This window comes from Mytilus trossulus, chromosome 9 (genome assembly GCF_036588685.1).
Source record: "Mytilus trossulus isolate FHL-02 chromosome 9, PNRI_Mtr1.1.1.hap1, whole genome shotgun sequence".
Lineage (NCBI taxonomy): Eukaryota > Metazoa > Mollusca > Bivalvia > Mytilida > Mytilidae > Mytilus > Mytilus trossulus.
This window is the reverse complement of record NC_086381.1, coordinates 27,599,696-27,626,337: the sequence shown is the minus strand read 5'-3', so window position 1 is coordinate 27,626,337 and position 26,642 is coordinate 27,599,696. Positions and strand designations below refer to the sequence as shown.

The window sequence follows — 26,642 nt, the reverse complement described above, 5'->3', positions numbered from 1 at the left end:
TGTTGTTTTGCAAAATAACGTGGGCTAAAAAGAGGGATCAAGATTTGGAAGAAATGCAAAAATATAAATGACCAATGGTCTTCAACAACTTGAAATATCACTGTTATTAGTAGATTGTCTGATTTTATATTTTACCTTAAGGAACGACATAAAAAAATCAAGGAAGGATAGAAAAAAACTTAATTCAAATAGCTTGAGGTGGGGGTCAAAATTACTAGGTTTAATATTTTATTTTATAATATTGGTCCCAAATTGATTAAGAATGGTGTAGCAGGGGGAGGGTGGAATCTTAATTGTATTGCAAGACTGACACAAGCGGTTTTCCATAGGGATTCTTAGGTGTCTCCATTTTCTATTAATAAAATATGATCACTTTATCTTAATTTAGTTTTATTAGGTCTATTTTCAAATATATTAGAATTCAGATATGTTTATGTTTAATTCGTTATATACTTTTTATTACCAACACTATTTTGGCAAATAATTATTTATAAAATTGAATTTATCAAGAATTTAAAAATAACAGAAAAAGCTACTTCGAAACTACATCAATTATAGAGATTCAGTCAGAAAAAATGTAAACATTACATTATGTCCGAATGTATGTTTTTCATAATTTAATCAGGTGAAAAACCAAAAATCACAATTATCATAAAGGTAAAACTTTATGCCGATCTATTGCACAGGTGCATGATGAAATTGTTTCTGCCATTGTCTATGGTCAGTGTATTAGAGTTTACTTATCCTAAAAGAAAATAATTTTTTTTTTTTTTGTATTATTCAATATTTCGTTATTGGTTTGTTTACCTTGCATTTATTCATGGATTATTTATATCTTTTCTTTTTACATATCAGAGGTGATTACCAAAATGCAGTTGAGATTTCATTACAGTGATTCCTTTTACAGTGGTGATTCTTATGACAGTGGTGGTTCCAATTACAGGTGGTGATTCCCATTACAGTGATTCATATTACAGTTATTCCTATTACAGTGATTCCCTTTACAGTGGTGATTCTTATTACAGTGTTGATTCCCATTACAGTGGTTCCAATTATAGTGGTGATTCCTTTTCCTGTTACAGTGTTGACTGCATTGCAGTAGTGATTCCTATTACAGTGATTCCCATTACAGTGGTGATTCCTATTACAGTGGTTCCCATTACAGTGATTCCCGTTACAGTGTTGCCTGTATTGCAGTGGTGATTCCTATCTTATTACAGTGATTCCTTTTAGTGGTGATTCCTATCACATTACAGTGATTCCTTCTAGTGGTGATTCCTATCCCATTACAGTGATTCCTTTTAGTGGTGATTCCTATTACAGTGACTCCAATTATAATGATTCCCATTACAGTGATTCCCATTACAGTGGTGATTCCCGTTACAGTGGTGATTCCAGTTAAAGTGGTGATTCCAGGAACTTTTAGATTTACATTCTTCAAAGAAAAGAAGTCAATTCCCATGAAGGTAAGTACAAACTTTGATATCACTTTTATTTTCTGTCAGAATTTCTGTCAATAAATACATATGTGTGTAGATTTGGTACTTAGTCAGAGGAAAAAGGTATAAAGATAAAAATTAAAATTAAAACCTTGCCACAAGTCATATCTGCAAGGGTTTTGCCATTTAATGAGGATGGAAAGTTTCATAATGATGTGTCATCTTACTCATATTTGTTTTAAAAGGTGAATTTATGATGTAGCACAAAATTTGATGTTTTATTAGCTTGCAAATCAATAGTTCAATTTATTAAAATTCATATTAATTCAACTTTAAAGATGATTTAAACCTATCTAAAAAGAGGGGTTCAAGCAGTAGCAGATCCAGGGGGAGGGGGAAGAAGGGGCTTGTGAGAGGTTTAATATCCCCCTTTTTTTGAACGAACAATGCATTTGAAATTGGATATATGGTTGTACCACCCCTTAGATGTTGAAGGCCATACAGTGACCTATAGCTGTTAATTTCTGTGTCATTTGGTCTCTTGTGGAGAGTTGTCTCATTAGCAATCAAACCATATCTTTTTTTTTTATTAGCCAATTTCCTTATTTTTTTTAAACAAGAGCTTATACCTATTAAAGTAAGGCTTTTGTGGAAATTAATTAGATGAAAAAATATTGTTTTGTTACATAATAGATATAAAATTTCAGCAAACATGTATATATGTTATATGCTATTCACACTAATAGCTCCCTATGAACTTTTGGTAAATTGGATGTAAATTCTAAGTTTTTGTAAAAAGTTCAATCTATTTGTGCTAAAATTTCATAAAAGAAATTGGAATATTAATTGTTCTTCTTAACTATTATAGATAACTTGAAAACATACGCAAATGGTTGTTTTTTTGCAATAAAACACTTCGTATTTGAGAAGAAATTTTTTATTTTATTTGTTTCTATTGACTTTTAAAAAATTTGTTACTATAGTAAACATTACAGAAAGCATTTATTGCCTTCTCTATAAACCAAGAATAATCAGTTTGAAGTTTTACAAGCAAAAATTAATCCAAAGTGTGCAATATTCAATAACAATGGAAATAATAAATAAAAGGGATAAATTAAGTCATTTCCACCCCTACTTAGTTTATCCCTTTTATTAGAAAATCAAGTGCACCTTCTTTATGTTAGGGTGTGTTTGAGATGAATATTTTGTCTTTAAAACGTACAAAACAAGAATATTTGATACATCATCTCGCTTAAGATTCTATCATTTTTATATAGCAAAGCTACAGGTTGACTTTATAACATAAAACAATCACAGTACTAAAAGATAAACTATATGGGTCAAATGAAATACCTATGTAATGAATCACAAAATCAGAGTAGGTGTGTTCGAATAGCTTTTTTTTTTACATAAAGTACTTGACAACAGTCTTTTAAGTTGGTTGATAAAAATGCTTATCTTCGAGAAATTTTTTGGTATCTGTTTCTACATTTGCGCTTTATATTTGTCATCTTGTGATGTTTTAAAATTTAGTGTCCTTTACCTCAAACATAACGTCCAATAAAATTTAAGTATGATGTATACAAGCTTAAGCCCTGCCTATCTTAATTGCCATGCTTGAGCAAACATTGATACAAGCAAAGCAAGCAAGCCAAACAAAGATTTTTCTTGCTAGCATTAATGTAATTTAGCTGTAAAAGTTTTTCTGTAGTCGATTCTTTGGCAGTTCAGTTAATGGGAAACATGTATCGCACAAATCTGTGCAAAATGGCATTCAGCAATTTGATAAGCAGTTGACATTGCTGCCGTACACCTGTCTTGCAAACGACGTTTTGTATTTCAAATTCTATTGAAGGTGCATTCTCACTACATGTTTATCTGTTCATGATGGTCTTCAACAAATCCCTTCTCCGGGTTTCATTGTCGGAAGGACAGTAAGACGCGTTTTGGACGTCAAATTGTCTGGTTGCAGCACGTTCATGTTTTCCTGTTTGCAGTATTCCAATGGGTTGATTCAGTTGTGGCAATATTGAGATGCAACATATTTTAACTGATTTAAGTGTGACCAAGGATTGAAAGAACTGTTTCACAAAGAAATAAAATTAAATTCGTGAGATCTAAATAATCTGGTATGTTCAATAACCACAGGTAAGTCAGATGTCTATTTTTTTTTAAAGAGAAAGAAGTATGATAAGCATAAATAGTAGTTGTATGAGGATCAAACATTATTTGGTAAAAAAAATCTACAAATTGAGTGATGCATTTTTAAAGTCAGTCAGTATATGTAACTTAACTCTAACTGAATTAAAGGCCTTAGGGTGAGGCCAACTGTAATCTGATAAATTTTATATGAATGTTTTTACAGAAATTCTCATACTAGATTGATAATAACAATATAAAACAATTATCCAAATTATAAAAAGTCTAAAATAAACAATTAACAGGGCATAGACTTGATAATATGTAGCTTCATTTCATGTGCACTTTAGTCTAGTCAATTATCAAAATGATCCCAAACACAACTGACCCTCACATAACACAATATAAACATAAGTTTGCAAGTGATAATTCTTCTTTTGACAAAATATAACCATACTGGTAAAAGCAAATCATTATTTCACTATTTCACTTTCATTAATGATTGAACCCAAAAAATTATTATTTAAATGTTTTATATATCTCGTAGATAGTGCCCCTTTAAGGGGCTGGTGGGTATAAGTCGATATTTATTTAGATATAGGATTTCACTATTTTTTTCTATATTTAACTTAATTAACTTTATACCTATTAGAAAAAATAAGATAAAAAAATTGGGCCACAGTTCATTTAAGCTCACAATCTGCCTCATAAAAAAACATGCATTTTTGTTATGGTACTTTTTCCTTGGCAACTATTATACAGGAGAAATATACAATGTAGGTAATATATCGAAATAAAAAAAAACTAAATCAGAAATTGCCTATTTTACAATTGTCTAGTTTAAGTACAGCTTATTTGAAAAAAAATATAGGTCACTGATGAGTAACGAAAGATATTTCAATTTCTATGCAAAATAATGGCATTTGTGCATCAAAGGGAGATAATTTGAAGCTTTTTCAATGATATAAAAGATTAAAAAGTCTTCTGGGGCTAAAATGAATAATTTTTTTTGGTTGAATTTTGTACCGTATCATAAACTAACAATTTGAATAGTCTAATAATTAAAATTTGTAATGATTTTTTTTCTTCTTCTTTTCTGAAATTTGTACCCTCGAGCCTCCATAACTACAAGTATTATATTCACCTGAAAGTTCATTTATTTTGAAGATCCATGACAATGTCAAATAAATAATTTCAGTCAGACATGTACAACTTACAATTATCCAATGCACCAGACCTGCTTATAATATCTGACAAATGGACAGAAGTGTATAGCATTAACCTTGATCACAGATCCATGACATGAACTGGAGGTCAGGTGAACCCTGTCTTGTCATGTAGATGTCGAAGGAACCCATTGACCAAATATTTTTATCCTTTGACTCATTATGAGTTAGTTATTCACATTCAAAGCAGTAGCTGACCCATGAAAATGAAACCAAAGACACCCCCTTTTGTGGTGCAAGAAAATTGGTACTGTTAATTTTATTACTACCACTGGATCGATGCCTCTGCTGGTGGACTATTAGTCCCAGAGGGTATCACCAGCCCAGTAGCCAGTACTTCGGTACTGGCATGAAAATACGGATTTTTTGTGTTATTAAAATTTGCTGTTACAAAATATTAGAAATTATTATAAATTAAGGAATGTATCTCCCTCATGCAAAGCTCTTGATTCCTTGAGATACTGCACAAAAAACAATTAGCCTCACCCTTTTTCAGTAATGCATTTATGAGTGAATCGTTGTTTGAGTAAAGACCAGTGGCAAGTATTTCTGTCAGTGTGTACGTCCAGTTGATTCGGGTAGACCTTTTAAAATGAATTATGTGTATTATGTGTTCGGCAATGATGATGGATGAGTCTTGTTTGTCTTGATTAGGGGTTAATAAGGCTACGTTAAAAAAATTATAACAAATAAATGTATCAAGTTAAGACAAATGTTTCTGCAAAGAACTTTATTAATAAGTGTTATAAGTATCAATTTTATATAAAAATCGCTTCTTTTTAAAATATATATGATTGGAAAATTAAAGTTCTGAATGCCTAGTTTTGTGTACACTTAACCTACACAAGACCTACATAGACTATCGACTGCATGTAGACAAAACATGATATACACTACATGTAAACATTGAGTTTTATCAATGAGAACGTAATGATGTTTAGTTTATGTGTGAGTTACACTAACACAACACCGAGTTTAGGTCAATGTGAACACGGCCTTAGTCTCATCATAATTTAAACAATTGTTTTTTGTATGTAAAATGCATTCTACTTACCAGATATTACATGTAGTCATTTCTTCTGCCAAAATCCTAATGACAAAGTCAGGTCCTGAGTTCAGGTGTCAAAATTACAGGTGAACTTAATTAACAACTGTTCACTACTTTCCATTTTATAACAGGAAATATAATTGGTATATCACCAGGTAATTTTGACACCTTAGATATAGGTAAAAAGTAGATAATCTTTTTGTATTTTTATTACCCATGAATGTGCAAAAACCTAATAATTTTGGCAAGGTGTTTAAAATACCCTGTACCATCATTTATTGTCAGTCAAACTGATTATTCAAAAAAACAAATTTTTAATTTAATAACTTTTTTTTTTATTAAAATAACATGGTCATATCTTGAAACCCAGAACAATGTTTTGTTTTCCAATTGAAGTAAGGCTGTGGTGAATATTTTGATTTAATAAAGATACATACTTGATTATACTGAAAAATGAAAGGTGATATATATATAATTTTGATAAACTAATGAACTAAAATATTTCAAGGCTATAAACTGATTTTTCAGAGACATGGGACAGACAGAGGGAAAAAAATCATCAAAACTGTTTATTTCCTTATTTTAAGGGTACATTAGATCCTAAATTTTTCTTCCAACGTTTTAAAGAAATTGAAAAAAAAATCAGACAATATACAATGCAAATGTAATATTTTTTTTAGACTTTTTGTCATGAATAAACATATGATGATGCAGAATAAGGCTATTATTTCATTTCAGTACAAAATATGGTTTAAAGAGGAATAACTCTTGCTTTTTAAATTATAAAGAAAATGTTTCCAACATTTAATTATCATGATTATAGTGTTAAATTCATCTACACATATCTTACAGCTTCTGTTTAATTTGAACAGTTCTACTTTAAACATGTTTTGTTATTAAATATATGAAAAAAGATTGTGCACATCCTAATCATGCAGGAATATGTGCAACTGCATGGACATTAATAAAAGCAACCTAAAATATGAATCAATATAAAACAGGGAAAAAGCTTTTAAACCAGTTTTTATTATATCATATTTACTTCTATATGTACAGAGCCAGGTCTGATTATACTCTTATAATATATCCTTTAAAAAATTCTGCAGTAAAGAATATAAGCAAAAGAAAGAACAAATAATTTGAAATAGAAAAATATAAAATATTTGTTGACAAACAATGAAAGGACTGAAAATAATGTTGGCACTGATTATTCTATATCATTTCAGTGGTGGATCCAGCAATGTTATAGGGGGTTTGAACCCCCCTTTTTTTGGACCATGAATGCATTTGAATGGGGACATATAGTTGGAACTCTCTTTATTAAAATGGCTGGATTCGCCCCTGCAATTGTAGTTGTTTATGCTGTTGATATAATTTCCAAGGCAACAAGATTTCAAGGAGTATGCTAATTTAATGGCCTCTTGACCATCCCTCTGTCCTTCCTATTTCATTCTGCACTCTATCTTCAGTTTATTCTTTAAAAAAATATATGAAACTCATACACTGGTAAAAACCAAAACTCACACACAGAGTTTGAATTTGTTCAGCTAGTTGATGACCAATCTAGAGTTATTCCCCTTTATAACTTTGAAAACTGCAATTATTTTTTCTTTCCTCACTAACTTAATTTTTCAGTCCATAATGACCACTTGAAGTTGCCTAACTTATCCTTTCATATTTTTTTTTTAATAAATTTTTATTTTGAAAGAAATTAATAGAAATTTGCCATATCATCCTGATCATATATATAAGTTAAAGTCTTAAAATTGATCCCAACAGTGTAAGAAAAAGATGTGTTATATATTATTGTCTAAAGTGAAGACAACGTTCAAACATACAAGGATGTTGAATAAGAAACCTCATTGTAGAGTCATAGGACAAAAGTGAGTTCCCACTCAAAAATGTCCTATCATTTAGATCTGTGAGCGATTTTTATAAATTAGATACCTTAAGATGCAGAAATATCTGCAGTTTTATTGTTTATTTGGCCATAATTTTGGTCAGGTTCATTTTCATTATCTAAAGGGTTAAACACAAAAAATTAATGCAAATTTTTACAGTTTTAATTTGGTTAGAATACATAGCAAACTTTTCAAGAAATATTTTCTCTGTGTTCACCTCCTCAGAAATTTAAAATAAGAATGAATAATATCATGGCCAAAGAGGAGGAAGTCGCCAGCAATGTCAGTGGTCCAGAAGGATGCTGCAATAGTGCTCCGTTCACAAGGAAACGACCACTTTAGCCTTGGTGTATGTAATGGTAGGACAGGAGCAGCAGAAAAGGCAGTAGGATAACCTATAAAAGATTAGGTCCAGTAAGACCACTTTTTGGCCCCAAAATATAGTAATTTTACAAAATTGTTAAAATGTAAACTATTAGTTATTTATTGGACAGTAGAATGCTTCTGCTACATAAATATGGGCTCTTTTTGACAATACAATGCATATATATCGGGTACTGGCACCATTAAGTCATGCTAAACTACTGAAATCTCAACAATTCTAGCATTTCATGTATAACGAAAGTGGCCGCATTCGTGTTCATCCTTTTTATCGAAACGTAAGTTATATTTTATGATAAATACATAACATATACAAATGTTGAGGATGAACACGGATGCGGCCACTTTCATTTTTGACAAAAACCATCTGAAAAGTGACATTTTTCAGCATATTTGGTAGATTTTCCATATTTGAGCTTGAATCGGATCGTTTTTAATGACTAAATTATTTAAAATCTTTCACATAAACTAATTGATTCAGATGAAATAGACACTAAGTGTTTAAAAAGTGGTCAAAATCTTTCGTCAGATGAACCTGAAATTTGAGGCCAAAATCAGTCCTTACCAGACCTACTCCTTTCAATCAATTCAGCAGATGTCAATGTGTAAGTTTCATCCAGAGAATCATACAGCTTTAATAGAACAAAGTCTGCTTTACAAATATCATTTCTATTTAATTTTCTTGTGACCAGGTATTAAAAGGAACTATTTATTTAGCCCAGTAGTTTCAGAGTAGAAGATTTTTGTACAAGTTAAGGAAAGACACCAGATGCCAAGTGATGAGATAATAAATAATTATATTTTACTCCACCAGAATGAATTCTTTTACTAATTCTTTTAAATACATTGCAGTATTAATTGTTCTAATGACAGTCTGTTGTATTATTTGCATGAATGGGATTTATATTTTTTCCAGACAAGTGCACCATGATTCTCCACCCGAACAACAACAGCCTGAAAATCCACAACAGAAGCCTAAAATCCAACAGCATCCTGAACAACAACAACAGCTACAACAGCAATCTGAACAACATCTAAGAAAGATGGCTAGGCAAAGACTGTACAAAGAAGCAATTAAACAGAGGTAAAAACTCATGGGAATTAATATCTCTTTAGGTATAAAACCATTTATTCATATCCCCTTTGCTTTCTATGTTAATCAAACTCTTCAATTTCAAGGATTAATGTCTCCTTTGTTTAAGGTTAAAAGGGGCAGTCATTTCGTGTCGAAATTATACATTATCCTGAATTGTGCTGAAAAAAATGAAAATACCTTTAATTGCATATATATTAGAACGTACTGGTTACCAGAAGTTAAATACTACAAAACAGGTACTTCTGATCTGAACAACAGGGCAAATGCCCTCCTAGTACAATTGTTTATTCTTTTTTATTTTTGAAAAGAACAAGGGTTCTATAGTGATCCCAGGTCCCCAAGCTTTCATTTGATACCAAAACTACCCCAAAATTTCACCTTTTGACAAAGATACAGCTATGAGTAGGAACTATTTTGTTTAAACTTGCTTGTATGTTCTTTCCATTGTATATATTGCATTGTATATACATTGTATTGTATTGATGAAAAACTATTAGAGTTTGTCTATCATATTTGCTTTTCCTGAATTATTATATAATTAGGCTGTTAGTTTTCTCAATTGAAGTGTTCAAATTTTCGTGTTGGGGCCTTTATAGCTGAACTCTGTGTGGAAAACCAACTGCCCATTGCAGTTCATTGGTCTGACAGTTCTGAAATATAATTAACACCACTCTTCCAACTTCCAGATTAGGTACATAATTAACCCCACAACATTTTGTATGTGTCTGGTCCAAGTCAGAAGCCTGTAAAATGATTTAGTGGTTTTGTCGGTTGTCACTATCAACCATATTTTTGTTTTTTTTTGTTTTTTTTTATACATAAATCAGGCTATTAGTTTTATTGTTTGAATTGTTATAAATTAGTCAAGATTGGACCCTTGCTTGCTTAATAAGCAACATTGGTTTTGCTCATAGTTGAAGCTGGACATGGACTTATATTTTCTAACTTTAAGATCGTTTGGTTTCTGGTGGCAACTTTCTCATTGGAAATCAGTATATACCATATCTTTTTGCTTTAATATTGATAGAATTCATATGTTGCTGCAGACAGAAAAAGCAAAACCGAAGTCTTGCTTTTTTTTAATTTATCAAGACAAAACTAGTTTAACGCTACAATATATTTTGTCATGTTTAATATATTTTTTTGTTATGTGTTTAATTATTCTTTATTTATAGAATCAAAACAAGATACAGCTTGCAGTATTATTGTTTAAGACCGTTGACATCTACTTTACAGGTTTTTTTTATCTGCTGTTAGTTCTGAATTTTCCTTCCCTTTGGGTCATCTTGCATTGACAACAGTATGATTGTATTGTATTAACAAAACACTAAAAAGAATACTACAAACATGTAGTTGTTACATGTCCTTCATATTTGTTTTCAAGATTGTTTTGTTATCAGGCTGATAGTTTTCTCATTTGAATTTTTTCATATCTCCATGTTGGGGCCTTTCATAGCTGCCTTCACTGTATGGGTACTATCTCATTGTTGAATGCTGTATTGTTGCATATAATAACAGACATCCACTTCATATGGACTTTGGTGGATAGTCATTGCCTTATTGGCAATTATACCACATCTCAATATTTCTATAATAAAATTCCAAATATACTTTTATTTATATTTTTTGTATACCAGTAAGTAGTTTTGTCAACAATTTTTGAATTATGGTTAACCCTCCATTGACAAAAAATTAAAAATAAGTTGGATCTCTGATTTACATTTATTGAACAATTTCTTCTTTTGATAAAAATTCTCTACATTTCTTAAGAAATTTGAGACTCTGTGTCCACTTCTCTGATGGAAATTGTTGATGTATATCTGATATAAATGTTTCTAACTTCTGGTATCTCTCAGCTACACTGAACTGACATACATGTTGGATTTTGTGTAAACAGACTGGACAATAAAACAATGGTTGGTTCATAGCATCGTCCATTGACAAACTTTCGTTCATGTGACACAGAAAGAACTCACAATGTTCAAGTCCAAACAGATGTCCTATTTCATGACTGGAAACCTGAAAATAGCATCATTAGAAGTTATAAGAATACTCCAATTCTAAAGAATTACGTATTTCCATCAAATGTCTAACATAAGCATTTTCTATTTCATTTCTTGAGTGTTTTTTCCCCCAGAAACTGTGTATCTGTAACATATCATTTTCCAACTTTAAAAATTATAACTTGGGAATCAAGTATTGTTAAGCATGCAGACTTCAACAAGAGACACATGTGTAATGTGTATAATGATGTTATTCCCTAATTTCCCTTTGTTATCCCAAAAATTTGTTCTGAATTAATTTTTTGAACAAAACTATGAGACTTGCATTCAGTATGTATGTGCCTGTCCCAAGTCAGGAGCCTGTAGTTCAGTGGTTATTGTTTGATGCTTTGTTTTTTAATCATTTTTTGTGCATAAATAAGGCTCTTAGTTTTCTCATTTGAATTGTTAACATATGTCATTTCTGGGCTTTTTAAAGATGACTATGCAGTATGGGCTTTGCTTATTGTTGAAGGCTGTACAGAGACTTATAGTTGTTTATTCCTGTGTCATTTCAATATTCTCTTGTGGAGAGTTGTCTCATTGGCAATCATAACACATCTTCTTTTTTATGTTGTTTTAGAATTTCAGTCCATGCACTTTGAATCACTTAAATGGACTTAAACATATATATATATATACGTGTATAACTGATAATTTATAAAAAGATCATTTGTGTACATGTATTTGATTTTTGATTTTAATGACAAGTTTTTTTTTGTCCCACTGGATGCATTTAATCTCCTGAGATATATATGCACCATTTTTGTGTGTAGAACTGTATTGATATGTACATGTACATTGTATTATGAAAACTTACCTTCAATAATTTCCACAATATTTCAGAGGTGATTTCAGTTATATCTTTAGGATTTGTAGGGTCAAATGTTGATGGTGGACATCTTCCAAAACTAAATACACCTGACTTATGTTTACAGGAAGCTTCTCCTAAAGCAAAGTTATACTTCTCTTCAGGATATAAATCGGTCCATGTCATACCCATAATGCAATAGCCATCAGAGGGGTTGACATTTTGTAGAGGAGCAAAGAAATCTGTCACTAAATACTGAAGCTGTTCAGTTACTTTATTGCACCTTTCTTTAATATTCCAGTCTGTGTTTTCTAAGTTGATTTTATCCAACCATTGCACATCCATTCCCATGTAATAAATCTTTAAAAATTCCTCAATGAATTGAAATAATGTGTATGAGTTTGACTGCAAATTTATTCTGAAATTCTTGACGAAATCTGGGAAGTCATTTATCTGCACTAAATATATTACTCTTTTTGGTGATATAAATAAATGTTTTAAAAATTCTAAATCCAAACTGGATCTCCACTGAACATATGTTTGATGACAAAATAATTTCTTCTTTTTTGGTAATGGTTTGAATATTTGTGAATCACTGTCAATATTTTTACCATTTTTGTCTGTTTTAATAACAGAGATATCTCCACTTCCATCCACTTGATCTAAGTATACTTGACTGAGGTTAAAGAAATGTCTTTCATCAAGTGGTTTCCCATTTAATTTGCCAATTAGGAAAATTGATTCTGAACTCTGTGTTGAAAACCAACTACCCATTGCATTTCATCTGTCTGACAATTCTGAAATTTAATTTTAATAAAATTATTTTATGATCTTTTTAAAAATTATCAGTTCTACATGTATATGATTAAGTCCATTTAAGTGATCCAAAGTGCATGGACTGTAAACCTGATTAATTTCTTAGATGACAAAAAGGGGTTTTGATAAAGGGCAATAACGTTACAACATCAACAATTTTGAAATGACAGCAATGAAAACCTTCTTTCCTTTACGGGTAGACTTTTTATATACATAAATTAATTGGTACAAGAAAAGCAAAATGAGTATGTTAAATTTGATGTATGCCTTTTTGTGATTCTTCGTTACATTTGTTGTTTTTATTGTGATATTAAGATGATAACACAATATTGACTGCTGTACCCCTATTTTTGACATTTTTACTCTTTTGAGTATGTTTGTTTTGTTCATACATCGTTGACAATGTAATGGAATTTCATGCGACTGTCATACAAGTGAGAGGTTTAGCTAGCTATAAAACCAGGTTCAATCCACCATTTTCTACATTAGAAAATGCCTGTACCAAGTCAGGAATATGACAGTTGTTATCCATTCGTTTGATGTGTTTGGACTTTTGATTTTGCCTTTTGATTTTTGATTTTCCTTTTTGAATTTTCCTCGGAGTTCGGTATTTTTGTGTTTTTACTTTTTTCATAATACAAACAACGAGATAAAAAAGATTAATGAGAACAATTTGAGATCCTAAAGATTATATGTAGTTAAATAATCCATAATAATAAAAAATTCTAACACATTACAAATAAAAAGCCACAAAATGAATGTATATCCATATACACAGTCATTGGAAATGTCGGACCAAAGTGAGTTCCCAGTCAAAAAATGCCCTATCAGTTCACCTAAAATCTCAATATTTTTCAAAAAAATATTAATAAGTAACTTCATTACTGATTTATATCAAATAAGTGCTATAACATGTATAAGATGCATAACTGCCAACTGTCACTATTTGCGGGGGATTTCCCCCATGGAGGCTCCCAAATTGAAATTTTGAAAGTGCAATTTTTTCCATAATTTTAACAAAACAATAAATTTTACAATGGGTATAGCCTTGTAAAAGTAGAAAAAGCCAAAAAACAACATTAAAATATATTTGAAGGCCCCCTTAAAGGTTTTGTAGGACTAAAACCTAAAACCTCCATGGGCATTTTGAAAAGTTGGCAGGTACATGTGTATGAAAATGTAGAAATTCTTAAGTTTTATTGTTTATTTGACCATTATATTATTCATGCTCATTTTAATTTTTTGACGAGATGAACACAAAGAAAAATTGTTTTTGAAAAGTTTGCTATGTATTTTTAACCAAATAATTAAAGTCATAAAATTTGCATTTGTGTTCAACCTTTCAGATAATGAAAACGAAATTCACGAAAATTATGGCCAAATGAATAACAAAACTGCTGACATTTCGTATTGGTATCTATTTTATAAAAATCGCTCATAGTTAATTACTTGTGGTTCATTACTTGTTAATATTATTTGAATTTAGTTGTCCCATGAGTGTATGTATATAGTACACAATCATAGAACAAAATACATGTAAGTTGGATCAATAATACATATTTAACTAGCCAAAAATAAAATAAAAGTTAAGCAATTTAGCATGTCTATGACTCATCCTGTGTCAACGGTCTAGTGTGACTGGGGCTTAATAAAGGACTAATAGTGGGATGGTGTATCAGTACTACTTGTGTAAAATGAACTTATGTATCCAAGAAAATAGGTGACGTACTTGGCATCATATGCCGATTTGTGTACACTAGAAATGTAGGTCATATATAAAAAAAACTAGCTAACAGAAAGAATCAAACTAACTGGTATTATTTTAATGAAGTTCTAAGGTAACATTATCGACATAAAAAACAAATTGTTGTTTTTTAGTTTTCTTCTTCTTCTTCCGAATACGGGAGTAGACTCCTAGGTAGGAGTGTAAAACTTCCCGGAACTTGTGTGCTATGTACATATGGACTTAATTTAAAAACAATATGACAAAGAAAAATCGTTATCAATAACATATATACATTATGTACAGTGGCTTTAAAGTTTAATAAGTTGCTGTGGATCCTTCAAGTGTTAGAGTGGATATGCCACTTTTGAAGGATTCCAGGGTGTCAGACATACCTATTGCTTCAGGTAGTGAGTTCCAGTCCGAAATAGTGCGAGGATAAAATGAAAATTTATAGAAATCTTTATTTGTGGATATTTGCCTAAATTTATGTTTTACCGCATTCCGTGTGCAGAATAGTCTTATATCCACGAATATAGGTGACACTACCGTATTTCCTGTTTTGCAGAAATTATAATCAAAAATCATCTAGGAATTAAAACTGTATGTTTCTACTGAATCAAAATTATGTGTGAGAAAAGCTAGGCAAGTCACCTGTTTAGTGTATTAACGATTTTAATCAATTATAATCATTAGAAGCTTTAAATTTTACCCAGATCTTCTTACAGGCCCATGGGCCACTTGGCAACATGTAAACTTCCGGATAGTGAATGTAAAATTTTAATTCTTGAACAAAACGAAATGTATGATAAACTCATTTTGATACTAATTTATCAAATATTTGAGCTATCATCTTAATTAGAATAGAGAATAAGAAAATGTCTTTATCAAGTCACTAGTTTTAGGGAGAGAAAATTGGGAAAAATTCACAACAAATGGACATAATCAGTCGTTTCGTTTTGTAAGAAAATTTGAAATGTTATTATATGGGAATAACACACATGCAGAAAAACGATTTTACATAAAAAGTAAGTTAGAAGAAATCAAATTTACACTTCGAATTGATACATGGTAATTTATTCATCCTGTTTTTCAAATCTTTTTACTTAGTAATCGATTTTAATGAAAAATGCACATTGTTATTGTGGTATAGAACAAAGTCCAAGGATAGTACTTTCAAATGCTTGTTTGAACTGAGTGTCAGTGTAGTCCAAATAATTATGACGTCTTGAAAGGCTATTATAATTTTTTTGCGACAAAGAAAAATTTATTATAGCCTTTCAAGACGTCATAATTATTGGGACTAAGTGTCAGTGTTGAAACATTTATATCAAATTATAGGAAGTCTTTGAAAAAGCTTGTAAAGGACTCATTTGTTTCTGTCAATATGGGATTTACTATCCACACCAGTTAACAGTTGTGGATAGTAATTAAAAGGCAACAGTAGTATATCAATGTTCAAAACTCATAAATCGATAGACTTGTGACCGGAGAGCATGTATCTACTCTACAAATTCATATCGTCACCACTGGGATTCGAACCCCAGTCGTTTGGGTGACAGTCAGTGCTTTAACCCACTGAGCCAAAGAATCTATTCCCTATAGCTCAGTTGATTAAGACTGGCTATATATGTTCTACCTGTACTAAGGGGAAGCAACATCGCTACAGACTAAAACAAAGCCGGGTCATAAATCAAAACAAAGGGAAATGCATGGCTGTTTCCAGTTTTGGGAGAAAAAAATAATTTGTTTCTGATCCTGAGAAAAAAAATTTGTTTGTTTCACCCTCAGCTGCCACTATATGTAATGCTAAAATTGAAAGAATTTTTTTTTTTCGACTTGTCGCCCAAAAAATTGACAGAAACATGTGCTTGTGAACAATGGTGGCAGGAGTCCTAATTAACTTTAAATACACCTTTTCGCTATTCCCGGCTGAACTGATAATCTGTCCCGCTTGAACTATTGACATTATACATTTGTACAACAATCATTTTTTCTATTGTGGTGTCAAATATTTTGTATAATGACATCAAAATTTTATTTTACGGAAACATGTGTGATATCCAGTAATGTCCAACAAATAGCAATAAGATGTACATGTATAGTAAATTTATATAAAAGAAGACAGAATGAACCTGGAATTTCAGATTGTTGTGTCATAGAGACTGCAAATTGACAAATAAAAAATAAAAATGTATAATCACAAGTACCTTTATCTGCAGAATTGTAAATCTTATATCCTTTTAGATATTTTACTTTCACCATCATTTCAGTATGAACTTACTAACCCCCCTTAGTCATGTGCGCATGGCTAACCCTATTTAGTTGGGTTAGTTTTCAGCATAAATTTCTTATCAATTTACTAGAATTCAAAATTATTCCAGATTCAAATAATTCCTTGTTTAAATTACATATTTATAATGTAAATGGTTTTATTGTCCTGTTTAACTCGAAGCAGGAAATATAGAAGTACCATGCATTCAGAACATAATGGTTTAAATGTAAATTGATAATGGTATTGTAAGAACGAGTAAATGAACAGTCAGTTTTTTTTATGAAATGAATATATCAGTAATATCTTGATTTATTTTGAATAGCAGTGCTGACCAACTCTTTTAAAAGAACCACATAATATTTTTTTAAGTTTCCCTTGTATAGATTCAATATGTGCATCAGATGATGACATTAGAATTCTTTTTTTTTCAATTTTATAGTAGTACATGTACATATATTTTTATATTCAGGGAGTTCATCAGTTATTTAAATGAAGTGTCCGCCTTTTGACACACGGTTGAGTATTGGACAGTGTTTAACAGGGGAAAACCAGAAATTTTCATAAGTGGGGGCCTGCACCAGTCATGCTTAGTGATTCTCTGTATATAGATTTTTTTATTAGAATGTAAATATTAAAAAAGTGTATTTACTATTTGTATAAATATTGTTTGTAAGTTCTGAAAGAGTGCTGTGACAGTCTCCTACCCTCTCTACCCTCTCTACCATCTCCTTTTATCAATGTTGTATTTCTGCCTCATAATGAGATTGTGTGCTACCTCTGATTCTATTTCCCAGTTCATTTCTTCATTTAAGGAAAATCACTTGCAAAATGAGAGGACACAGTTGACAGAGAGACATAAAGTGCATAAAATGAAGAAGATGAAAAAAAAAAAAGTTTCTTAAACAAATAAGTACTTTCAGCATGTTCAATACAATGTCTATTATCAGTTCACTATTAGACGTGACATGAAAGACATTTTATCAGGGTTCTCGCTAAGGCGAGTCTATGAGTCCTGGACTCATCAAAATCTGTCTGGACTCACTATTTTTAAAACTGGTGAGTCCACAGATGAATCAATATAGAAATACACACAGTTAAACACAAATATCATCATTTTATAGCAAAAGTTTAAAAAGTAGTCTAAATTTAATGTCATTTCATTGGTCTGTTAGGCCATGGAAACTAAAATATTACATTATATTGCAAATTGAATTTGCAATAAAATATATTCTTTTTGCTGTTGGACTCACTATGGCCAAAAATGACGAGTCACTGGACTCAGCCTTCAAAATTCCATTACTGATAACCCTGTTTATTAAACTACTGTAACAGTATTCATATAAAAGGATTAATCTGACTAGTCAAGATTATAACACTAAAGAATTTAAACAGAAAAGATTATAAAACTAAATGAAAATAGTTTGTTGTACAAAATAATGCTTGATAAAATGTACACTTATCAACCTGTCATGATAGGGCTAAATTAAAGTGTCTATATACAAGAAATTTGAACCTTTCTTCATAATGTAGTGTAGGTATGTCATTTTTACTGAAATTTTAGAATTAAAGGGATGATGATATTTTCTTGGAGAACATTTTTATGCCCCACCTACGACAGTAGAGGGGCATTATGTTTTCTGGTCTATGCGTCCGTTCGTTCATCCGTCTTTTAGTTGGTCTGTCTGTCCCGCTTCAGGTTAAAGTTTTTGGTCAAAGGTAGTTTTTGATGAAGTTGAAGTCCAATCAACTTGAAACTTAGTACACATGTTCCTTATGATATGATCTTTCTAATTTTAAAGCCAAATTAAACTTTAGACCCCAATTTCACAGTCTACTGAACATAGAAAATGTAAGTGCATGTTTCAGGTTAAAGTTTTTGGTCAAGGTAGTTTTTGATGAAGTTGAAGTCCAATCAACTTGAAACTTAGTACACATGTTCCCTATGATATTATCTTTCTAATTTTAATGCCTTATTATATTTTTTATTCAATTTCACGGTCCATTGAACATGGAAAATGATAGTGCGAGTGGGGAATCCGTGTACTTTGGACACATTCTTGTTTATTTATATATTAGCTCATGGTATACCTGTAAACAATAATCTGAAAATAAAAAAAAAATAATGACCAAGACATATTCAGTATTTTGATGGAGAATTTCTTTGAACAGTATATTGCATAAAAATTAAATAGAAATTTTTGTAAGTTTTTAATAATGTTGGATTTTAAGTCACAATTCAGTGTGTTAAAATTTCATGATTACATTTTAAATCCCAAAACAAAGACGTTGTTGTTGATTTAATTTGATGTTAAATAATGATTGTTTGTTGACATGCTTTATACATGTTATAGAAAGGCTTTATTGTTACTGTACTAGGAGTGAAAATTTGAATTATTTCAATACACAATTGTTTGTTGAGGCTGACGGGAATTTAAACACTCACCCACTGTGAATTTATATTAAAGAATTGCACAAAGGTTTGCTGTTTCTCTATTTCATTTTCTATTTTATGAGGCATCTTAAGGTCTCATTTGTCAATTTGAGAAAAAATGTGATGATATTTTGACTTAGAATAAAATACATGTAAGTTAAGTTGACATTTTGATTATTTGACCACATTTCAAACAGTCATATTTTACACACATGCTTAAAGACCTTTTTCACCCAGTCATATTTTGTATAAATTTTTCACTTTCAACAAGTGACCATTGTATAACAAATATTGATAGCTTTTCATGGATTCTTTCAATTATTTGATTTTGGTAAGTTTATTAAAGATAAGGTTTCTACATATTGACCAAGTAAATTAAATGTGCTAGTGATAGCATGAGAGGTCAAAAACGTAATAACATTTTCTTTCCTGTCTTGTGTTAAATTGTTTGTCTCCATTTTAGTTTATTTCTTGAGAGCATTAAAATTTCTCTTTCTTGAAGGTTATGATACATGTAACCAAATCAAATATAGATAAAATGTTCAACAGAATAGGATTAGCTCTTCTAAGATTGAGTACGTGCTAATGAAAATGAGATAAATCTTTTTTTTTTTTTTATTTTTATTATTTATAACTTCCAATTTACAACATAATATACACAAATATAATAGCAATATATAATATATAAATCTATAGATATTATCTAATCAATACAACTGTCTATTAGGAAGTAATTTTTTTTTTTTTTTTTTTTTTTAAATACAAATATAAGATATAGAGTAAAGCAGTTTGAACACCGGAGAGAGAGAGGGAGAGAGAGAGAGAGAGAGAGAGAAAGAGAAAGAGAGTGAGAGAGAATAGTGTGATGAGTTTTCAATATAATTCATCTAGAAATTGAATTCTATTTTAGTATAGTAAATACAGCATTTTCATTTATAACATGTATAATATTGAATGTAAAGTATATACATTTTTGTATTTAACTAAGTAATATATCAAAAACATTCCATTCTCTGAGAAAATGATGTTCACATTTGTTTTTCATAGCAATATTTTTTTCCATTGCATACACATATTTAATCTTTTCTTTTACTGAGTTTAATGTAAGATTTTTTTTAAAACATCTAGAATTATAAATATATTGCTTTATGGTAAGAAAAATAGTATTTTCTGCATTGCCTTTTGATATTTTTGCAGAGTTACCAAACCAAAAAAACTTCTTGTGTAAAAAGTACACTAATTCCATTGGTCAGAAACCAATTTTCAATCTGTTCTAATAATAATTGTGTATGTTCACATTCCCAAAATAAATGTTCTAATGTTTCAATTTCTCTATTACAAAAAGTACAATTTGGATTATCATAAATCTTAATTTTATAAAGAAATTTGTTTGTAGCTAAGATTCGATGATTGAATCTATACTGTAGCCACTGTAACTTAGTATTATTTGTGACAACAAATGGCAGTTTATAAATTTTTTTCCAATGATTTTGATCAAAGCCAAAAATTTCAGTCCATTTTAACTGACTAGTGGGAACACTTCCATTTTTATTTAAAACAATATACATATCTTTAGATCCTTTTGAACTTTTAACTAGCCTTTTAATAGCAGATGGAATTAAAGGTAGTTCTAATTTGTGATTTTTTCCCACAAATGATTTTGATGCTTGATGTATAGCAGATATAATACTATTATATCTCATGAAATTCACATTTATCTGATACATTTCTTCTATTTTTTGATGAGAGAAAAAGGTCCCATCTTCATTTACAATATCATTTATAAATCTTATACCATTTTCAAACCAATCTTTATAAAAAATAGGTTTATTTGCTACCTTTATATTATTGTTAAGCCAGATTGGACTAGCAAGAAAGCATTCCCAACTGTCATATTCTTCTTTTTCTCTAAGAAGTTGCCATGCTTTCAGAACATCTTGCCAAAATTTATTTTTGATATGTTGTTCTAATTTTTGGATATAAACACTTCCACAACCATAAAATTTTTCAAGTTCTACATAAACATTTGACATTTGTTGTCTGATTTAAATAATCTCCTTATCCATGTACACTTCAGTGCTAAAATAAATGCACTAAGATTTATCATTTTGAGTCCACCACCTTCAATATCATTTTGTAAAACATCTCTTAATTCTATCAATTGGTGAACTCCATATAAAATTATACATAAGTTGAATAACATTTTTTAAATTATCATCACTTGGATTTGGTAAGGATATAAACAAATGATTTAAAATAGGCAATATCAATGTCTTTACTACAGTAATTCTACCAATAACAGTAAGATTTCGTTTTGACCATTGTCTTATTACACATTTAATTTGTACAATTTTTTCATCATAATTAATTTTTACAATTCTATCAAGATTAACATCAAAGCTTATACCTAATACCTTAAAACATGTTTCTCCCCATGTAAGGTTTCTATTTTGGCATAATACCTCATTACTATACTTTATATTTCCTATCCAAATAACTTGTGTTTTAGAAAAATTAATGTTTAAACCTGATATATTTCCAAACCAATCTAATTCATTTAATGCTTCATTCAAAGATTCTTCTTTACCATCTAAAATAAGAGATGTGTCATCAGCAAATTGTGAAAGTTTGTGCTCAACTTGCGTAATTGTAATACCATTTATTTTATCATTATTTCTTATTTTTAGTGCTAATATCTCAGCACAGAGAATAAAAATATAAGGCGACAAGGGATCACCTTGTCTACAGCCTCGTTCTATAGAAAAAAATTCTGATAGATGTCCTCCCTGGTTAACAGCTGATTTGATATTGTTATAAAATCTTTAACCCAATTAATTATTGATTCTCCAAAATTGAACAACTTCAAGACACTAGTTAAAAATTCCCAAGAAATCGAATCAAATGCCTTTTCGAAATCAATGAGCAGCAAAAGTCCTGGTATATCTTTTTCCTCTGTAAATTGCATGATATCATAAATTAAACGAAGATTTTCTCCAATATATCTACCACTAATAAATCCAGTTTGGTCGAAATCTATCAGTTTATCTAAAACTGTTTTAAAGCGTTTTGCTATAACTCCAGAGCCAATTTTATAAACTGTATTTAATAAAGATATAGGTCGCCAATTTTTTAAGAAATGTCTAGGCTTATTTCCTTTCGGCAGGCATGTAATGATTCCTTGTTTTTGCGTAACAGATAGTTCACCAATCTCAGTACTGTAGTTCAAGGAGTCGACAACAAAAATTTTCAAATCTTTCCAAAAAAATTTAAAGAACTCTGTGGAGAAACCATCAGATCCTGGTGTTTTATTATTTTTCATATTTTTCAATATCAAACCAGCTTCTTCAATTGTTATTTCTCCTTCAAGATTTTTTTTCTCATCATCAGTTAGTTTTTTAAATTTTATATCTTTTAATCCTTCTTTAAGTTTACTGAATTTATCTCCCTTTGACTTATCTTTATTCTTGTATAAATTTTCATAAAAAGATTTCACTTCTTTTAAAATATCTTTTTGTTTTGAAATTACATCTCCATTTTCTTTTTCTACTTTTGGTATTATCTTATTTGTAAAATTTTTTGATTCTAGCCCACAAAAATAGCTAGTGGGTTTTTCACCCTCTTCTACCCATTGCATTCTTGATCGAATTATCTTCCCTTTAATTTTTTCTTTTCTTATATTTTCTAATTCACATTTTTTATTTTCCAAAATCTGTATTGAACCTTCATCTACCTTTTCTTCCAAAATAAGAATTTCATTTCTAAGATCTTTCTCTTGTTTTTCTTTTACCTTTTTCTTATAACTTGAATAAGATATAGTTTTACCTCTAATTTCCATCAACATTGTCTCAAGAAATAAGTGACTGTTAATATTAAAATGGAGATCTTCATTATTCATGTCTTCAATTCTATCTATATCATAAACAGGTGTTACATATTGTTTTTTAACTTCAACTATTTTTTCTTTAACAATCTTTATATATTCTGAATCATACAATAATGAATTATTAAATTTCCACAATCCTCTACCTCGCTCAAAAGGATTAAATTCTAGATTTAATACAACCATAGAATGATCAGAGCGATAGCTGGGCTCAATATTACAGTTTTTCAAACAGCATAGTAAATCTTCAGATAAAAGAAAAAAATCAAGCCTGGCTTGTTTAAAGGGGGTTCTTTTTCTCCATGTGAAACGCTTCAAATCTGGGTAAAGTTCACGAAAAGGGTCAATGAGACACCTTTCCTGAATGATTTCTAAAACTTTCTCCCAAGCATTTGGGTTATTTACATGTAAATAGTTAGAATAGTCCATATCAGGGTTGAGAACCAGATTAAAATCACCACAAATCATATAGCTATCATTACCAAAATCATCTATAATTGACATAATTCTATCATAAAAAAATGGAGTATCTATATTTGGTCCATAAATAGTTACAAATGTAAAATGTAAAGTATCAACAACTAAGTCTAATACTAAATAATTACCACCAACATCTTTTTTTTCTTTTAGGACCTTAAACTCAAAGTTGTTATTAAACATAACTGCTACACCTCTTGAATTTGAGCTATAAGATGAAAAATAACTATCATATCCCCACATAGCTCTTATATTATTTTCATTTTCACATAAGAAATGAGTACCGGTATCTTGTAAACAGTAAATATTATAATTCTTTGTTCTTAAATAGTTAAAGACATCTCTTCTTTTAACACTATCTCCTAAACCTTGGCAATTAACAGTTAATACCTTCAGGGCACACATGATATGATGTCAGTAAATACACTAGCACATAGCATGACCTTAAAAAAATCTAATATTAATACAGTGTATCTGAGTCTTCTCCATATATGTGTAACAATACTAAAGAAAAACATTTCACCAACATAAAGATGCATAAAAATGATAAACAGGATAACTCACCATAAACTAAACCAAAACAAAATGTAATGGAATGATATTGCAGAAATGCAATAATTAATAAAAAGAATGAAGGACTGGAAAGAAAAGAAAAAAGATAAAAACAAAAATTAAGCATCAAAATGGCATACATTTTTGATTGAAATAATGTAAAATTTTTTTTTAGTTTTTTGCAGTATAATTGTTCTTTCAATTTTATATATCCTGTATATGATTTATCAGTTATGACATGGTCAACTATTTTACAAAGTGGAGACAACTTTTATAGTATTAAGATTTGTCCCATAAAAATAAGAATAGCACTTTTAACATGTTTAAAAAATAAACCAAAGTTCATCAAGACATAATGTACATGTAACAATGAAAGTCAAGTAGTAAGTTAACTACTTATTTCCTTTGTCTCAATCTTAGAAAAATGTCATCAAATATATTGAACTTCAGCTGTAGACCATCAGATATCCTTCCATATACACCACAGTTGAAGTACCATACGTCGCTGAACCATTCAGTCTCATTTAGTCTTTTCATCAGTTCAATGTTTCTTTTGGAAATGTCATCATAAAATCTTACATGGTCTTGTAAATTCTTCTTTTCTGGCATCACTCTTCGTTTGACATCACTACTGAATAATCTCACAATAAGAGGCTTTGGTCCTAATTTGTCAGATGGAATTCTATGGATGGCGACAACATCTCTTTCCTCAAGTTCAACATTCATGTCCCTTTTCACTTTACTAATAAAGTCCGCACTCAGATCTTGTCGCTCTCGCCATGGAAAGTTTATAACTCTTACGTTGTTTTTGCGAGAATATTGTTCATTGTAGTTGCTGCTGGTAATAGCATCTCTTGTCAGTCGTTCATTTTGGTGTAGTTCTTTCTTTGTTGCGGATAGGCTTTTCATAGCTACCTCAGCTTTCTCCCTCAAGTTTGAGATAAATCTTAATTGTCAAAAGTCAATATGTAAAAGGAAGATGTGGTATATATGATTGACAACTCTTTAGAAGAGACAAAATAACACAGAATTTAACAACTATTGGTTACTATAAAATATAACCTTCAGCAATGAGCAAAGCCCATACTTCATACATGTAGTCAGCTATAAAAGGCCATGAAATGACAAATGTAAAATAATTCAAACAAGAAAATTTGCAGCCTAATTTATGAACAAAATATTGAACAAAAACATGGGGAAAACTTCTGCATCTTAATTCTGCTTGATTAAAGTCAACAGAAAGATTCCTCATAAGGTACTCTCCAAATAAAGCAATGAATTGTCAGAATTTAACTTTGATGTTCTGTACTCTCTGAATAATAGTTATATTCATCTTAGTACTTTCTTTTAGTTTTATTAATAAATCTAGATACATTTTCATTCTATCATTAATATTTTTTTTACATTTCTAGGTAGATGAAGGAAAAATGGAACCAGGATAGTTAAAAACAGACTAAGATTATAGCAGAAATGCCTCAAATACGGACCTTCTGTCGTATCAAGCCAACAGGGGACTACTATCCAGAGTTTGAAGTGTCACATGACACCCTCAGTTTACGAGTGCCAGAGCTGTTGAGGGACTACAACAATCCAAAGGCTAACAATAGAACTACGGTACACCATGAGTTCCACTTTAACTACATATTTAAGAATGTGGCTACACAGGAGGAAGTGTTTGATGTTGCTGCTAAAGATATTGTAGCAGGTATGTTTTTATGCCCCACTTATGCCCCACCTATGATAGGAGAGGGGCATTATGTTTTCTGGTCTGTGCGACCGTTTGTCTGTTCGTTCGTCCGTCTGTTACACTTCATGTTAAAGTTTTTGGTCAAGGTAGTTTTTGATAAAGTTGAAGTCCAATCAACTTGAAACTTAGTATACATGTTCCCTGTGATAAGATCATTCTAATTTTAATGGCAAATTAGAGAATTTATTCCAATTTCACGGTCCAGTTTACATAGAAAATGATAGTGCGAGTGGGGCATCCGTGTACTGTGGACACATTCTTGTTTTAAATAAGTCTTCGAAAGAAATATACTAATAACTTCAAGAAAAAATTATGAGTTATCTGAATATAGCGAAAAAATAATCTGAAAGCTCAATAGTAACTCAGATCCTAGTAGTTCAAAAGCGTTCTGTAGATCTTATACATGTTATGAAGTATAAAGTAAAATCACAAATATACTGAACTTCCTGGAAAATTCAAAACTGAAAGTCCCTAATCAAATGTCAAAATCAAATGATAAAACACATCAAACGAATGGACAACAACTGTCATATTCCTGACTTAGTACAGACATTTTCAAATGTAGAAAATGGTGTATAAGTTACACATATACAACCCATCTCCTCAACTTAAAAAAATATACATTCTACATATATTAGATATACAAACTTAAAAAACA

At 30.3% G+C, this 26,642-nt stretch overlaps 2 protein-coding genes across 5 annotated transcripts in view; one reads left to right on the top strand and one right to left on the bottom strand.

The window, feature by feature from the left end:
• Positions 1–10,940: 10,940 nt before the first annotated feature.
• Positions 10,941–15,366, bottom strand: LOC134685406 (archaemetzincin-2-like). 2 transcript variants are annotated; one of them, XM_063545159.1, is made up of 3 exons: positions 15,335–15,366; positions 12,093–12,880; positions 10,941–11,249 (listed from the first exon to the last, which is right to left on the bottom strand). In XM_063545159.1, the coding sequence occupies exons 2-3, from the start codon at positions 12,855–12,857 to the stop codon at positions 10,953–10,955; spliced, it is 1,062 nt and encodes a 353-aa protein (XP_063401229.1). In that variant the 5' UTR covers positions 12,858–12,880; positions 15,335–15,366; the 3' UTR covers positions 10,941–10,952. The 2 variants fall into 2 exon arrangements, with proteins under 2 accessions (XP_063401229.1, XP_063401228.1); XM_063545158.1 differs by having other exon boundaries at positions 15,277–15,360.
• Positions 15,367–15,600: 234 nt separating this feature from the next.
• LOC134685405 (kinesin-like protein KIF6) overlaps positions 15,601–26,642 on the top strand; it is a 49,780-nt gene continuing 38,738 nt past the window's right edge. For all 3 annotated transcript variants that reach the window (XM_063545156.1, XM_063545157.1, XM_063545155.1), the window contains exons 1-2: positions 15,601–15,650; positions 25,650–25,942. In XM_063545156.1, coding sequence (XP_063401226.1) covers positions 25,708–25,942 — 235 coding nt within the window. In that variant the 5' untranslated portion in view covers positions 15,601–15,650; positions 25,650–25,707. The remainder of the gene's footprint in view (positions 15,651–25,649; positions 25,943–26,642) is intronic.

Bases quoted from the DNA above. Each gene is read 5' to 3' on its own strand.
- LOC134685406 (XM_063545159.1), bottom strand. From the start codon at position 12,857: ATGGGTAGTTGGTTTTCAACACAGAGTTCAGAATCAATTTTCCTAATT. The intron at 11,250-12,092 runs GTAAGTTTTCAT...TGCTATTTTCAG, and splicing joins TATTGTGGAAATTATTGAAG to GTTTCCAGTCATGAAATAGG.